Below are 17,634 nucleotides of genomic sequence, written 5' to 3'. Positions count from 1 at the left end.
ATTTGTGATCTCGCTCTATTATGTTTTTGTGTGTAACTGTGTGTGTCAGCCTTAGGACATAAAATTAAATGGTGAATCTACCTTTTCAGCTTCCTTTTTTAGCATTAAAAAGTAGCACTATTGAGCCCTCATGCAAAAAACACACAGTGAAAAGTAAAATCTTGGTTCAAAGTAGCCAAAGCAATCATAAGAACCTTTGAATGAAAGGGCCTACAGCTATGTGGAATACTGAGTAATATCTTAAACCAAGAGTCAGCAAACTTTTTCTATAAAGGGCCAGATAGTAAAATGTTTAGGCATCAGTTTCTTGTCACAACTCTGGCATCATAGCTTGAAAGCATCTGTAGATAGTATGTAAATGAACAAGTGTGGTGGTTTTCCAATAAAACTTTATTTACAAAAACAGGCAGTGGGCTGACTTTGGCCTCTAGGCCATAGTTTGTAGACACTTGCCTTAGAATTTCAATTATATCACCAAAATCACCACCTTAAGAATAAAAGTCAGGTCGATTCAGTTCCCTCCCCCACAATATGAAAAAGCTGATTATCTCCAAAGTACTTTCTGGAAACTGACATTCTGATGGTTTGTGAAAGTTGACTCTGGCATCTGTCCTGGCAGACCACATGTCTAGCAAGATTATAGCTGGTGCCCCTTGAACCAGCAAGTTCAAAATACTGTGAAATGCACTCTTTTATTTCATAGAACTGTTATCATGACCGTTAGGGAGTTATGTTCTCAGAGATCATCTACAAAGGAGAAATGCAAAATGTCCCAGTACTCTGCAGTGCTGGCAGAGCATGGCTATTAGGAAACCTCATCTGAAAAGACTAATGTCATGTATTAATCTAAACTGGGAAAACCACACACTCAGCTCTGCCTTTGGCCTAGCCGAACTACGTTACTTAGGTAGCAGGCTGTTCATAAGTTGCGTCTTTAAAAAGAGCATGATGGTATCAGAAAAGCCAGTATATTCTTGGAGTCACTTTCAGTTTTTCAGTGTTTCATGTTTCTCATCTTTCCCCACAAGCTGACCCATGTCTAGCTTTAGTACAGAGTCTTTTCAGATCTAATGCTTTTGTCTTTTTTTTTGGAGGGGGGGAGGTGGATAATTCTTAGTATAAGCCCTCATCACCTCAATTAACAACTCGCATGTTCTCCCGGCTAATCTCTCTTTCTGTGAAATCCATCTCTCCTAAGTATAACCTACATGTACCAGTCATTATTCTCTGCTTCAGTGTTTGATGGATCCTTTCTTCTTCAAGAACTTGTTTTGGCTTACCTCCTATTATATAAAACCTATTCTGTGTCTCATTGGGTAAAAGTTGAATCAGCATTCATTGTTTATGATTATCATATAGATTTTTCCCCTTATTTTTGATGGGCTGGCTAACAGTCAAAACTCTATTGACTTAAAGTTTATTTTTGTTTTAAATAAGAACTCTGAACAATGACATAAATGGAGCCCTCATAATAGCTCTCTATAATTGTTGCTTTGATTACGATCCTGTTTTAAATGTATAAGTGAATACAACTAAACCAAACTTCTCAGGAATAAATTGATAACCTAAAAAACAAGGGTAATGAATTATACATTTTATATATCACTAGGGACTAGTATCTCTTAGTTTAATAACCTTTGAAGTTGTTTGAAGATAAATTAAGATCTCTACATGATTCAATGACAAGAAGTCATTAGTGGTATGGCCCTGATGATCCCTTTTCTCAAATGACAAATTGATAAATTAGTATTCTTGTTTACATAATAATCTCTCCAAGTTTGTTTAATATGATCAGGTCCTCAGAGTCCCATTAATACTGAAAGAACGGGTAGGATCAGATTTTCACAGCACAGAGTAAGAAATCTTTGAGAAAGAGCTGCTGAGAATAAAATGGTCTTTTATCCTCTTACTAAAAGTTGGCTGCAAACAAAATAAAGCACTTCTATTTATTATTTCCTAATTGTTCCAGACATTTATATATATATATGTGTATATATATATACATATATGTATTATCTTTTTAATTCTCAAGGTCTTCTAATATAGATACTATTTTATCCATAAAGAATCGTTGAGTGCCAATACAGGATATATATCAAAAAACTTGGAGCTTGTATTCGTTCACTTAATTGGAAAATCTAGAGGGAAATCACTCTTGAGGCAGTATGTGATCCAGTGGATCAAACATGTCACCAAAAAGTATTCTTTTTCCTTTACTCTTTCTGCTTTCCATAGTGATAGCTTCATCCCAAGGCTGCCAGTCTTTGTGGTGCTACATGCTGTCCTGTACACTTCCACTTGCAGAGAATGCTTCTTTCCTGGTACTTCTCTCAAAAAAAAAAAAAGTTTATTACACGCTTTAAAGTATCTCCTTGTATCTCAGTGGCCTAAATTAAACTATGTGCCTATCCCCGAGTCAGTCACTGGGAAATGGACTCCATTGATTGGGTTAAGCGAATCTAGGATCACCTTTATTGTTGAGGTGAGGTAAATACTTTCTAAAATGGGAGAAGAGCAGTCTCCTAAAGGAAATTGAGGTGAATGAGGGAAAATTGATGTGCGACAAACAACCAGTCCCTGCTACAACTCTTCCTTATTTTATATGCAAAATAACTTCAACAAAAATAATGATAAGTTGTAGTGTTTATTGTGTGTACCATGTGCTAGGCATATGCTTAGTGCTTTAGACACATTTTAGTCTTCAAAACCATCTTGAGAAATAAAAGGAATTAATCCTTACGGGTTTTTTATTTTGCGATACGTGGGCCTCTCACTGCTGTGGCCTCTCCTGCCGCGGAGCACAGGCTCCGGACGCGCAGGCTCAGCGGCCACGGCTCACAGGCCCAGCCGCTCCGCGGCATGTGGGATCCTCCCAGACCAGGGCACAAACCCACGTCCCCTGCATCGGCAGGCGGACTCCCAACCACTGCACCACCACGGAAGCCCAATCCTTATGTTTTAAAGAAGTTTAGAGAGATTGAACAACTTACCCCAGGTCACATAGCTAATCATGTACCCGAAAGTGGGGTCCGGCTGCTCACCGCTCAAAAGCCAATAAAGAGGCCAGGTTAGGGGAAAGGAAAGTTTGCTTTATTTTGGATGCTGGCAACCAGGGTGGAGGCGGGGGTGGACACCTGTCCAAAGGCCGACTTCCTCCACCCGTCGCCCCGACAATCAGGGGGCAAGAGCTTTTATAGACAGAGGGAAGGGACTACATGCAAAAACAATACAGTCAGCTCTGACAGTCATCCTGAAATTGGTCATCGGTAGTCTGACAGTGTCATCTTGATTGTCCTAGGTACAGTTAATCTTCAGTTCCAGGCTCGGTTTGTTTCCATTTCTTTGAGGCCAATTCTCAGAATTGTGGCAGCTTATGTCATGGCCACAGCCTAGCCATCATGTAGTTAACTTCTTCCACCTGGTGGTGGTTTCAGTATCTGTAAGACAGCTCACAGGATAAGGCTCAGAATATTATCTACAGCCCTTAAGGAGGAACTAAAGGTCCTCGACTATGCTTAATGACTAAACTATTATTATTTGGTCTCCTTTGACTGTTTTCCTCTGTTTCTGCATTTTCTCACTTCTCTGATTAAACATATTCTTTAGCTAAAGTTTTTCCACAGACAAAAGGCAGGCTGAGGACATGGGGCGAGGCAAGGACCGTAGGGCCTGCTCCATTTCAATCAGACCTAGATCAGCACGATTTCAATATCCATGTTCCTTTCACCATGTAATGCTGTCTCGTTAGTAAACTAAAAGTTGGCTATAAAAACATGCTAAGAATTGTCTTAGAAATTCATCACTGGTGAAGAATTCTAGAAAATAATCCATCCTGTCTTGGTTTAATGTGCCATACAGAAATAAGCTTTGGTAAGATAGAGTTACAAAGGGGGAGTTATTATCTTGTTTTACCCAGGTATGAACACCACCATCTTATTGCAGTGGTCAGGTTGGGCTACTCCAGCCACACACATACACACACGCATATGCAAACATGTATACACATGTGCTGCACATATGATTATTGTATGTATCACACATTCTAAGAGAGGTTCTTTAAACTGCCACAATGAAAATGACAAAAGAATGAGTTCAAAGAAACAGACACTGTCTCCTACAGTAACCTCACAGTGAATACTACAGATCATATCATCTGATGTCAGTCTCCAGTTCTTCTTCACTAAATGATAATAATCAGGTACAGTCCCCACAGAAATGTTTCTGGCCCAGTCTGAATTATTTTCTTGGTATCCTAGCTTTAGTCTCATAGTCTGTCCTTTGGAGAGTTTAATTTTTGCTTCAGGGTCTTAATGGCTACACTCACCCAATGCTAATTATTTAATTTTTTTCCTGAAGACCTTGCTTCTCAATAGTGTTCTGCAGGAAGCTGACTAGGGCTGTGGAATGGTGCAGCTCTGCTACTTTACTTAAGATCACTGTGTCTGTGGCATGAATAACTATAAATTGGAAATAAATTTAACTTACTTTAATGATTTAGTGATTTTAAGCAAAAAACTTCTCTAAGGTAGAAATAGTCTTGGATTAACTAAGAGACAATCAGATACCCTTTGTCTGTATCTTTGGCTGTGTCACAGTATTCTGATAGCTGTATCTAACTCTACCTTCCTAGTACTTTTTTTTTTTTTTTTTTGCGGTACGCAGGCCTCTCACTGTTGTGGCCTCTCCCGTTGCGGAGCACAGGCTCCGGACGCCCAGGCTCAGCGGCCATGGCTCACGGGCCCAGCCGCTCCGCAGCATGTGGGATCTTCCCGGACCAGGGCACGAACCCGCGTCCCCTGCATCAGCAGGCGGACTCTCAACCACTGCGCCACCAGGGAAGCCCTACCTTCCTAGTACTTTATCTTTATTGACTTGGCATCACTTTTCAGCCAATTTTTAATTATATTTAAGTGTTGTCTTTTCTTTGTTTATTAATCTAGTGTGCATTTGTTCGTTTACACTCTTATCTATTAAGGATTGCTTCTTTGCAAATTATGTTTTTAAATGATGCAGTTTGTAAGGCAGTGGTGTTACAGAAGCATCTATCAAGATGAGCTCAGAGTCTTAAATGTACTAAGTTTTATTGTTGGAATCTAAAGAATTTTATGGCATCTGTCAGGTGCCATTGATAAGCGATGTAATGTCATCCTTTTCTAAACATTATTTTAACATTGAACAAGTACTTGAAAAGTATAGTTCTAACCATTGGAGAGAAGCTAAGGAAGAAATGTTTAAAATTAATAAAAAATTTCATGGGTAGCTTGTCTTCATGCTTATTGAGGTATTATTACGTGCTAGACATCCTGTGGTGGGCACTGAAATTAGCATGCTGAACAACAGAAGCGCAGTTGTCTTCACAGGGTTTACAGGCTGGGCCGGGGATTGGGGGTATGAAGAGGATTATGTGAAAGACTAGTTTAAAAAGAGCAGGAGGCAGAAGGAAAAGTGCTGAATGAGAGCTAGTTTTGGAAAGAAATAATATTAGGATTCCGCAGAACACTGGTGATGCTTTAATCAAATTGCAGGAAAGATTTTTTCATTTGAAAGTTATTCCGTAGCTTAGAAAAAATGTTATGTGGTTTCAAGACCAGAAGGGTGCACTTTTTCTAAACTAGGCCAATGTATATCTAACAAAATAACTAATATATGTGAATATTGGTCCAGGAAGTAACTTGAACTAAATATTGATTTCAAGTCCATTTTAATAGATATTTTTTGAACGTATTAAAGTTGAGAAATTAGTGGTAATTTTGCTGTTTACTGTTGCATTTAGGTGTTTTTGTTTCAGAAAATTAAGTCAAGCTTGATAGAAGCTATTTCAGTAATGTTCATAGTAATAAATTTGATATTCTCTTTAAAAGAACAGGAAAAAAAGTAAATTATCTGACACCATTAAGATTATTTTTAAAGCATATAGCTTAGTGATTTTGCAAATGGTCCACCTAAATTTCTGTAATACTGATTTGTGAATAGAAGAGATTAGAAAAAGAACTTTCTAAGGAGAGTTAGGCAGTTTTTTATTTTCTAGGTATTCTCATTAAAGAAAAAGCCATTAAGTCTTCACCTCTAGAGTTGTTCTATTTAAGGAGGCCTAGATCCCTGGTGAAGAGGATGAAAAACATCAGGAAATGACAATTAAAATGTTAATCCCTCTTGCGAAATTCTGGCTTAATATCGGAGAGCCTAATAGAAAGAGAAAGTAGGGATGACTGTTTTTAGAGAACATTCATTCTAATATACTTTAACTTGGTTTTGTTTTGTTTTGTTTAATAATGCAATACATTACACTATACATTAACAAGGAAATTGTTTAATGCCATGCTGTTAGTGAATGCAGTCTAAGGCTACCCTATTTAACATGGTTGTCACTGGCCATATGTGGCTCCTGAGCTCTTGAATTTTTGAAATGTATCTAGTGCTTCTAAAAAACTGAATTTTGAATTTCATTTAATTTTAATTGATTTAAGTTTTAAAATTTAATTTAATTTCCAGTAACATGATTCAATTATTAGAAAAGGTTAAGTATGTTTGGAACAACCTAGGTATGTGAATCTACTTTTTTAACTGTAAATTTGATGAAATCTAAATACAGATCGAATACTTCAGATGGAAATTTGCATCTAAATTGAGATGTCCCATACATGTAAAATACACAACATATTTTAAAGACTTAGGATGATAAAATGTGAAATATGTCCACAATAATTTTGTAATGATGCATGTTGATTTAATAATATTTTATATATATTGAGCTAAAGAAAAAACATACTATTTCAGCCACTTTCACCTTTTTATTGTTGTTACTTTTTAAAATGTGGCTACCGGTATGCTTAAAATTACTATGTGGCTTGCATTACATTTTTTTTGGACCATGCTGTTTTATGGAGTTTCTCTAAGTCATCACTGGAATTCATTTGATGCACAAAAATGCAATCTGACTCAGCAACTAAATCGTATCAAAATCATAGTTTTCTTTTTCTTTTCCTGTCTGACTCTACTATTAGTGATGGTGTTGTTAATCATTTACTCTTTTAACTCATAATAATTGTAATCTTTTATTTGGTATTAGAGAAAATAAGATTTCTTAGAAAATTTTATCCAGGCAAATTTGTGAGAAACTGTGACAGAGGAAAGTCTGTCTTTGTATGACTTTGGATATTATTATGTGTTGGGTAATATACAGTGTGAAGCACTTAAAGTACTTAAACTGCATCTAAGAAAATTCATGGTGTCTGCTTTCTAATAAGTTGTGTTCTTTTCATATTTTCTTTTATCCTCACCTTAAATGAAATGGGCAAAAAGTATGGTTAAATGTGTAATGCTTTTTGTTCTGTCAGGTATCTCTAATAGGTGATAAATATGACTTTCATCATGATCTTGTCTCATTGCTCATCTGTCAATTCTTCTAGGAGGTGATTTCCTCTCCTTTCTGAGAAAGAAGAAGGATGAAATAAAACTCAAGCAATTAGTGAAATTTTCATTAGATGCTGCTTCTGGTATGGCCTATCTTGAGAGTAAAAACTGTATACACAGGTAAGGAGAATATTTTTTAAACATTTTCCAGTTTTATTAATAGGGTATTAGAAAACTGATATACTTGCTATCATAAAGCAGTGAATTTCTTTCACAAAACATGTATTTTCTTGTTGGTTTTCATATTTTGTGTGAAAGCATTCTTTGACAGTTGCTTACTTAGTTTACAGAAACACTTGTTTTCTGTCTTCCTGGGGTAAGTATACCTCATTAGACAATGACTTACTAATTAAAATTTGTTTTATTATAATCATGAATGGCATAGTGATAAGATATACCACAAGTTAGTCATATAAGCAGCTACAAACTTATAGCCAAATAAGATTGTTTCATGTGTTACTTATTCTCCTTTTTCAAAGAAATTACTTACAAAGTTACAGAAAATCCTACTAGTAAAACAATTCATGACAGTGAATTTGGCCAAGGGTAAAAGATTTGAGCACACTAGTTATTACAAAGGAGATTTTAGCAAACTTTCTTGCGGCGAGCCGCTTCTGACCAGCAGAATGACGAATCACCACACGCTAGATTCTTCTCGCATCACACTTTATTGGAGTACAGCTTGGTTTCGGGCAGATGGAAGGAAGACCCCGTACGCTCGAGCCTGTCTGCTTATATAAGGGCTTAAGGACTCGTGTAAGTCCCTGATTCGTCCGTATGGTTATCGCATTTCGCAAGCCGGACTTTGGATAGCACTGCTTCAAAACCTGATTAGCATATTAGGTGCATACGCCCTAGCGGCATACTTAGTGCATGCGTAATGGCTATCCGGCCGCGCCCTACACTTTCTCTAATTATATCAAGACCATCAACTTGGTTTTAATGCTTTATAGATTGTGGTTTTAGCTGCTTGTAGCTGAAAGTAATCTTTTTTTGCTAAGTGTGAATACAAACTAAGATCTCTTGCAGAATTCATGTCAGATCCTAAATATGGCTAAGTGTATATAAGCAAAATAAAGTGGGGGATTTGGTGTCGTTTTTATTTGCTTGAAACAGCACATGATACTGTTTAACGTGGGGAGGGTTCATTGTCAGATTGAAGCATTGTGAAGTTTAAGCTGGTTGGTTATTGAGGTATATTTTTCTCTCATGTGCTTCATTATGCAGCCTTTGACTTCATATTCTTGTAAGGTTGTACAACATAGAATTGCAGCAGAACAAAGTTATATGCACCTTAAATATACATTTATTTGATCTCAATGAATATTTTTTACTTAATTCCCCCCAAAAATTTTGCTTAGTGTTCAGTTTTATTCTGAAACTAAAATTATGGCTTATGTTTCAAATATAGTTCAACAGTCACTTGTGTTTTAAAATACATTTCAGTAGGGATACTATTTTTCTGGAAATTAAAACAACTAAAACTAAGCTATCATATTCCTGTTTTACTTTCTATGAATATAGACTGTATTTACTTTCAATGATTGTAGATCAAATCACATTGTAATATATATTTGTGAAGACTAAAACAATTGATTTTGGACAAGAATTGCATTATCACTAATTTCATTACTTCATGTTAAAAGTAACAATTAAGGATTTTGCCCTTTATTTAGAGAAAACCTATAATTTTGATTGCTCAGGTGTTAAAGCTACTTTGCGTATCACATTCTCTACTGCAGTTTTTATCGTGTCTCAGATTTTTTTTTAACTCTTAGACTATTTATAGCTTTAAGTCATAATAAATACACGTTCTTGAAACTGTTTTAATGTCAGTTACCAGTAGCAGTCTTTAATTTCTGGTGTGTTGTGGTTGAGGGAACTGTTGTTTCAATTTCTTGCTGCCTTTAGTGATTGCTTTTCTTGCAAATGGATGATTGTATTTTTTTAAGTGCCTCTATCATGAGAATTGAAACCATTCTAAATTGCCGATGGCAGTTAGCTTTTAAAAATTTATCCCACTTACAGAATCATAACATTATCTGCTGTAATTTTATTTTCCCATTTTGGTTTTTAAGAATTTTCATGAATTTCCAAATTTTTGAAAGTCAACCCGCGCTTGACCACATATCCTAGAAGATTGTACATAGTCCTGTACTATTTGCCTGGGGGTAAGGTTTCTGATTGAACATCTTGAACAATGTTGGTGAGAGCAGGTTTGACAAATAGGTTTCAGTGCCGACTTTCAGTGATGGGTAGTGGCTGTCTGTGTTGTGCATTGAGAAGGATTCCAGGATCAGTGACAAAGAGTACAGTGATCGATTAGTCACATCTGTCAGGGTGCTGACAGGCATTAACACAAAAACTCTGAATTTGTCATCTGTCACATAGAATATTTTCTTTTTGTCTTTATTTTCATAAATACATTTTTGATACGATTTTCCTTACTAGCTATATTATAACAACAATATAATATTTTTGTATAATCACTTCCACTGATACCTTCTAAACTATTTGCTATTCTTATTTCTCTTGTTAATCATGATTACTGGATGAATTTTATGATACCTCTAGCCAGTGATCTTTTGTTCCTCTTCAAACTTAACATAAATGTTCTTTTGGATGAATTCAATTTTTTTCTCTTCCTTTTTGGTACCTCACCAATACAGGACTCTATATTGAGAAAGTAAATCATTTTTTGTGTTGAATTTTTTATGGAAGTGACTTGTGCTACAGAACTGTGTTCCTCTGTGTCATTCTGTGGAACTATTTCTGTGGTAGCAGTAGTAATTGCAGTGGAGTTTTAATTGATTTATATTTAATAGATATACTCAAGACATGTTATATGTTTTTTTCTCCTAAGAAATATCGTATATATATTTATGTAGCATAAATATAACATAAATATATAAATACTATATGTGTATACAGTATACACTGCAGTGAAAAGTATTTTTCCTCATTGGAAGAATTTCTAGTAAGGTATTTCAAAATTTAATTAAAGTTTCTAAAATGTGATTAAAAGTTCCCTTTCATTTTTCAAGTAATGAAGAAAGGCCCCCAAGCTCCATTCTTGACATCCCAAAATATATGTATGTCTATGAATTCTAAAGTCTTTGTCCTACAAATCAAAGCAAAAAAATTTAAATATGCTTTAAATTTTGTATGAACTTATACATTTTATCCTGTTCACTGATTAGAGGTCACTGGAATTCAGAACTTGAAAATATTTCTAATTGCATCTCCCCAGAATATCATCTTAACTTTTGGGGGACGCATTCTCTTTCTTTAGCTTTGTTGTATTGTTTTGATTACTATGAGAAGAGCAGAGCAATGTTTCATTATAGGTAAACAAGTATGACAGCTATAAAATGGAAACAAATAATTGCATAAAGAAATGGCATGCTTTTTTGGAAAGCGTTCTTGTTGTAATTTCCATTTCACTTCCAGGAGTGTTCTCTTGATACACTAAGTTTCTAATTGAAACTATTTCTGCTTATAGTTTGAGAGTGTTGGATATTTTGTGTTTCAGTTTAGTTGTAATCAACCCTGTTTTCTTTATAATTATTCTATAAGCCAATGTGAAATTTTCTTTCCTACTTGTACTTCATACAAATATTTGAAGTACACTGATAAACTTTGCAGGGGTGTGTTTACTTACAGTGCCGTTATTAGATTGCTAGTTGTCACTCTGGAAAAAGTATTAAACCTGATGATTCTTGATGTTAAGTGGATTGAGGTTTGACATTATATTAGATTTAAATGGTAACTGTGTTTATGGTTTTATTGCTGATGAGTTCTACTACAAGATTTATTTTTATTTGGGTTTATTTTTTAAAAATTGATTTTGTGCCATGTATTTTATTTGTCCATGGAAAGTAAAGGAAGGATAAACTCTTGATTGCCATGTATTTGAGTTAAAGACCATAATCTATTGGGAGTCTTGGAAGCATTTCTGCATTTCATGATATTGTATGTCATTGTCAGTGCCAGAAAAGGTATCTAGGGAGATATACTATAGAATATGATTTCTTTTTCTATTTTAACTCTTGTACTGATTCCTCTTCATTTTTGATTACTCTACCACAGTGATGTTTCTTTGTTATGGAGTAAGATTAATAACTCTACAAATGAAAATATATAGGACTGCAAATATTTTATTGTTTGCTAAATGTTTTGCTTATCCATTGAGAACAATGATATTGCTGGCACTTCAAAAACATGAACATTAGCTTATTCTGTGCCAGGATGAGAGCAATATGAGAATCATGATCCCTGCCTTCAGATGGATGTAACAGAAAATAATAATAATGCAAAGAGATAATAAGTTTAGTGACAATGTATACAAGATACCATGGGAGTAATATCAAGAGGGTCTAATATGACCTGTCAGTCTGGGAGCTATGGTGGGGAGTAATCAGGGAAAGTTTTGCAGATGATACTGTTTGAGTGAGACTTGAGTGTATCATTGAATAGAAGGAGAAAGAATTTTCTAGCTGAAGCAAAGTTGAAAGCAAAGTTATATTTTTCATGAGAAAGCATGACAATCATGGAACTACAAAGAGTATAATACTATCAAAATGAGAATACCAAGGAACGTTGGGCTGAGCCAGATAAACAGGGTCTTTCTTTCCAAGGGCTGTGTCTACCCTTTAATTTGGCTAAACTTGGGAATATCTAGCCATACATTCAGATAATTTTAAGACAGTTAAAAGTCTGTGGTTTTTAACTGGAAAAGGAAAGTAATTTGAACAAAATTTACAGAATCTTGAAAAATGTATAATCTTGTGAAAAGGTATAGGTATGGGACCAATTTCATTTTTAAGTTTCATTGGAAAAACAATTTAAGAAAGCTAAGATTGCCCAGAAAGGAACAATATTACATTTAACTTACATATGTTCCAGAAGAAGATTATTTCATCCAGTGATTTCTGATAAGGTTTAAGCATGTGTACTTTTTAAGATAAATGTAAGATGTAACTTCTGTCTTATTTTTGTTGTTTGTGATTTCATATTTCATGAAGCTAAAGATTTGGTATGATATTGATCATTTACATTTTTCCCTTGAAAATGGAAACTCTCTTGAGAGTTTATTTTTTAAATGCAACTGACTAGCATCTGAGTTCTTCCTAAACTTTGAATGTAGTGGAAAAGTATTCTTGTGCTTAATGTATCTGCATATTTTCTTCAGTGTTTTTGAACGCTTCATCTTTTCTGTGTCTTATGATCCTCCATATATTTAAAAAAGGGATCTTAAGATCAGTTTGCAGATTAAGTAATTGAGGCTGAGAAAGATTAAATGAAGGTCACCTAGAGAATTAGTGGCAGGGCCACTGTTAGGTCTTAGATATGCTGACTTCATTATGACACATTCCCATTCCAGTGTTTTGTTCTGTCTCAATCAAGTAAGTATTCATGAGCCTAACAGCTGACATTTATTGATTACTTACTGAGTACCAGGCATTATGCTAATTAAGTGCTTTTGATTCAATATATGAGAACTTAAGCTTCAGGAGGGCAATAATTTTTACCTATATTGTTTACTTTTGGATTCTAAAAGCCTAAAACAGTGCCTGGCACTTTAAGGTGAATGAGTGAATCCTCAAGGCAACAGTGGGTACTATTGTTGGGCCTGTTGTAACATGAGGAGACTTATGGTTAGGGAGGTTGAGTATCTTGCCCAAGATCATATTAAAAGAAAGTGGCAGATCCGGATGTGGATCCTGGCACTCTGGTTTGAGAGCCCCACTCTGAATCACTACACTGGACTCAGCTGCTTTCCATAAGAAATGCATCTTCTGACCAGTTAGAAGATTCAGGGCAGAAGGCCAGCTGGTGTTTGGTGTGATGGCTCAGCTCATAATCAACATCTGGACTCTTTATGGTCATGAGTAAAAACAGAAGAGGATGCTGAAGCCTGTGAAATGTAATTTTAGAAAGACATACCAAGGTGTTTTCTGTTGTTTTTTAATGAACAGTTGCTGAAATGCAGCAGTATTTTGTTATTGCTTCTCCATTTAATTAGAGCTTGAAATTTTTTTTCATTTTTTGTACACTATTGTTTAGATATCCCCTTCTACTTTATCTGTTAATTAAAAACACAGGATTTGCATAGAAATGTGATAATCTCAAGTTAGTTGACTAAGCATTTATGACTGGTTTTCTTGTTCTAACATTTGATTATAATTTTGAATATATTAAGCTCTACTTTTAGCTTCTAAACCAATTTTGCTACAGTACAAAGAGGACTGTAATTTTAAAAGTCTCAAAAATATATGGTCCTCCTCTAGTTTAACCTTTGTTTTTTTCTAGAGCAGTTTGGTATTCACAGGAACACCTTTCTAAAAATTATTTATCCTGCTACGTTATTCAGTGTCAGAATTTCCTATCGCTAGTTTCATTCATTTTAATTAAAGGATTTTTTCCTAAAGTCACATGTATGTTTCCAGGAATGAAAAAGGAAGCCTTCTCTTATACTGGAATCAGTTAACACGTTGGGTTGAGTTAATGTACCAGAGTATCTAACTGCCTTCTTAGAAAACAAAAATGATGGATTTGGGGTAAAGGATCAGAGGACGGATGAGTTTTGATTTATGGTTACTGGTAGGAAAGATGCAGCATATGTAGGATACTGTTCAGGAATTCAGCTCAGTCCAGTAAACGGAATGAAAGTCCTTGGGAGTGAAAAGAGAGGGGAAGAAGGGAATAGGAGTATATGAGCACTGTTTCATGGCTTAGTGAGGGCTAGCCTTGTCTTATGTTACATAGAAATGATAGAGGAAAATTAGCCTATACCTCATTCTCTATTATTTCTGACTTTTATTCACTTAATTACATTAAGTACATTTCTGGTTCAGAATGTCAAAAGTGATCTTTTATATTAAACAAACACAAATGGTTGGTTTACCATTTTCTGTTAGGGCCTATTTGATTACAAATAACAGAAATTGCTTAAGCTAATTTAAGCAATAGGAAATTTATTAGAAGGAAATAGAGTTATCTCACAGAACTCAAAAGACAGGAAGTTCAGCCAGCTCTGGGAGTCATTATAATTAGGAACTGGGAAGCAGGAACCAAAGCAGCATCTCTTTCTGTTTACCCTCTGTGTTCACTTGGTCTTTCATTATTTCTTCTTGCTATGTTGCTACTTCGTTTCCCTCTTGCCCTGAAGACTACATTCCTTTGCCCTGATGTGCAAAGATCCCTCAAGTGACATTTGAGCCACAACCTTCCAAGCCCCTCATCTGCAGATAATTAATTACTCTTTGAGGTCTCATTTCAAATTCTTGGCAGAAAGAATTGATTGGCCCAGTTTATATTAGGTGTCTACCCCTGTTTTAATCAATAACATGGCTAGACAAGGGGAAAGTAAGCAGGATGACTGTTACATAGATTTACAGGAGCCGGTTACTGTGTGTGAGGGGATAATTCTCAGAGGATGGGACACATACTGAGCAGTCTCCCTAAAAGATGGCTCCCACGCATTCATTGAATGATTCCTATTGGGCAAGCACATTCATTATCTTATTTAGTCTTCATATTTCTATGATCATTTATCTCTATTTCACACTAGAAAAAAATTGAGCCATCAAAATAAGTAACTTGTCCAATGTCATACAGCTGGTGAATGGATGACCCAAGTCTATATCAAGTGAATGACAAAGGCTGTGAAACTAAGCAAAACACTTAAACTATGTGTTAGATACACTTTTCAGTTTCTTCCCTTTTGTGACTGTAAGCAGCCATGTGGGCATCTCTTGTATGAAGCAAATCTTAAAACCATTTAATAAATGCTGATTTAGAGAAAGCCTCGTTGTAGAGATAAGAGAGTGCTTTACAAGTCTTAACTCCATATTTTCCTGGGATGATTCATCCCCACCCAGTTCCTTGGTGAAGGGCTGGTGGGTTTACTCTTTCCTGCAGGTGGTTGTGCAGTCTCCTTGAATCCTAGCTCACACCACATCCATACGACAGACAGGAGATTAAGCCCAGAACCGTGGAGTTGGGTTCATGATTACCCCAGGCATTTGGGTAACCATTGGTTGAATTCAGGTTCTAAAGTAAAACCTAATTTATGCTAGAGTAGCTAGCTTTTCCTAATTAGTCTTGGTCAAATAGAAATTCTGGCTTCTGAGGAATCCATTAGAACACAGATGACATAGAAATAAGCTTAACCTTTTCGCTTGCTTTTTTTGTTTTTTATGTTTGTTTCCTACTCTCTGGCCTCCAAGGCAGGCTCAGAGCAATCAACGTATGGGACTAGAGAAATCAAGCCTGAGCCATTTACTGGGCATTGACTCACCTCACTAATATTGAGAATTACTGGGGGTTTTGTCCAATTATTATCTTTAAATATGTTTTTTATTTGATGAAATTCAAAAGCACAATGAGAAGGCCTTTTCATTCCCAGGTTTCCCTTTTCAGGTGTCTCTGTGCCAGTCAGACTGTCTGCCTGTGCACTGCCAGCTCTAACAGCCTGGAAGCCTAGCGTTTGCAGAGCCGTATAACAGCTTCAGCATAGTGGTTAAGCCCACAGATGTGACACTAGAATGCTCTGTGTTTGAATCCTGGCCCTGTAGCACATCAGCTGTGTGACTTTGGACCCCTTCCCCGCCCCTACCTCAGCATTCACTGTAACCTTTACCCTGCTTCATTTTTCATCAGTCCTTATCATGACCTGACATTTATTTTATTTATATCTACATATGCAACTATGTGTATATAAATATATGTATAACAGTGGTACATGTAGACATAGAAACCATAAAAAAGTACTGGTTTACTTTTTATTGTCTGCCTCAACTAGAATGTAAGCTCCATGAGGATACTGGCTTGATCTTGTTCATTCCTTGATACAGTGAACAGTTGCCAGTATCTAGTTTGGGTGCTCAGTAAAAGTTTGTTGAATGGATGAATGAATGAAGTTACCTACTATACTTTCATCTCTTCCAATATAAATTGAAGATAATAATACTCTTTCTGACACACTGATTTGGGTTAGACACTGCAAGGCTACTTGAGTAGGAAAGGGATATCTTCAAGCTCTCCAATAAGAAATATCCCTACAGCATTTCAAGAGGCTCACAATTTAGCAGGAAGAGACGACTCATGTCCATACCACTGTAAGATTAGATTCAGTTGTCTACTTAGCCAAGGATGCAGAAACTTTTCAGAAAAAGATGGCCATGTAAAGCAAAAGCAAATGCAGGATATCTCAGTTCACTTGACCATGGTCCCCAGAGTTTCTAATGATGACACTATCTACATAGGATAGGGCCTTGTTGAATCTGAGACACTCATTTTCTTACTAATGGCTGTAATGTGGAGCTTATGACACTATTCACAGAGTACTTATACATCTGTGTGATTTTGTTTAATGTGATATTTTAAACATTGGGCTCTATTGGTTCTTGTTGCTGCCAACAAGTCCACATCCTGACCCTGAAGAAAAAACAAAATTAAAGCCTAGGAATCTCCAGATGGTTCATCTCTATCTCCAGCCCATTTCACCACAATTTGCTACCTTACTCTCATTACCCTTTTAGCTATGTGTTTCCAACCCTGAGTATGTTTGGGCCAGACACTCTTCTAGATACTATGACTACAGCAGTATAGGGGAGGATAATAATTTTCCCTCTGCCCTTCTAGGTTCTTGGCTGAGACTCCTGTAATGAAAGACAGATCAACAGGAGAAAAACAGAAGTTTAATAAGAAGTACACCTCCTGTATACATGGGAGATACCCAGGAAAACTGAGTAACTCCCTGAAATGGCCCAAGCCATCACCTTAAATACCACCTCCAGTTAAACACAAAAGAAAGATGTTGGGGAAGAGGGGAGGCCAGTTATAGGAAGTTACCAGGAAAAGCACAGTAAACAAGGGTAAGGTTGTTATGCAGATTTAAGTTGGTGTTTTCTCCATTGATGAGTTTTTAGAGATTTAGTCATCCCTCTCTTCCTGGTAGAGAGGGAGACACCCTTACAAATGGAAATTTCCCTTAAAAAGGGTAACTACTCAGTTTTCAGAGCTTCTCCTGTGTCTGCTCAAATAATCAGCTCAAAATAATCCTTAAGCCTAAAAGGCGTATTTTGGGGCTGCAAATTCTGCTCCCCCTTCAGTGGGGAATAAACAAAACTGCCCTTACGGAGCTTACGAAAGAGAGGGGAAGCAGATAATAAATGCACTTAAAAAAGAATAAGCAAGTAAATATAAAATATTCCA

The 17,634-nt window shown here is 36.1% G+C and overlaps 1 protein-coding gene across 6 annotated transcripts in view; it reads left to right on the top strand.

Moving 5' to 3' along the window:
- Positions 1–17,634, top strand: part of FER (FER tyrosine kinase) — a 477,424-nt gene that overhangs the window by 363,733 nt on the left and 96,057 nt on the right. For all 6 annotated transcript variants that reach the window (XM_032625918.1, XM_032625922.1, XM_032625921.1 and 3 more), the window contains one exon: positions 7,410–7,533. In XM_032625918.1, the coding sequence (XP_032481809.1) occupies positions 7,410–7,533 (124 nt within the window). The remainder of the gene's footprint in view (positions 1–7,409; positions 7,534–17,634) is intronic.

This window comes from Phocoena sinus, chromosome 3, assembly GCF_008692025.1.
Source record: "Phocoena sinus isolate mPhoSin1 chromosome 3, mPhoSin1.pri, whole genome shotgun sequence".
In the NCBI taxonomy this organism is placed as follows: domain Eukaryota; kingdom Metazoa; phylum Chordata; class Mammalia; order Artiodactyla; family Phocoenidae; genus Phocoena; species Phocoena sinus.
Note: the sequence above shows the minus strand (reverse complement) of the source record. Positions and strands in the feature narration are given on the sequence as shown.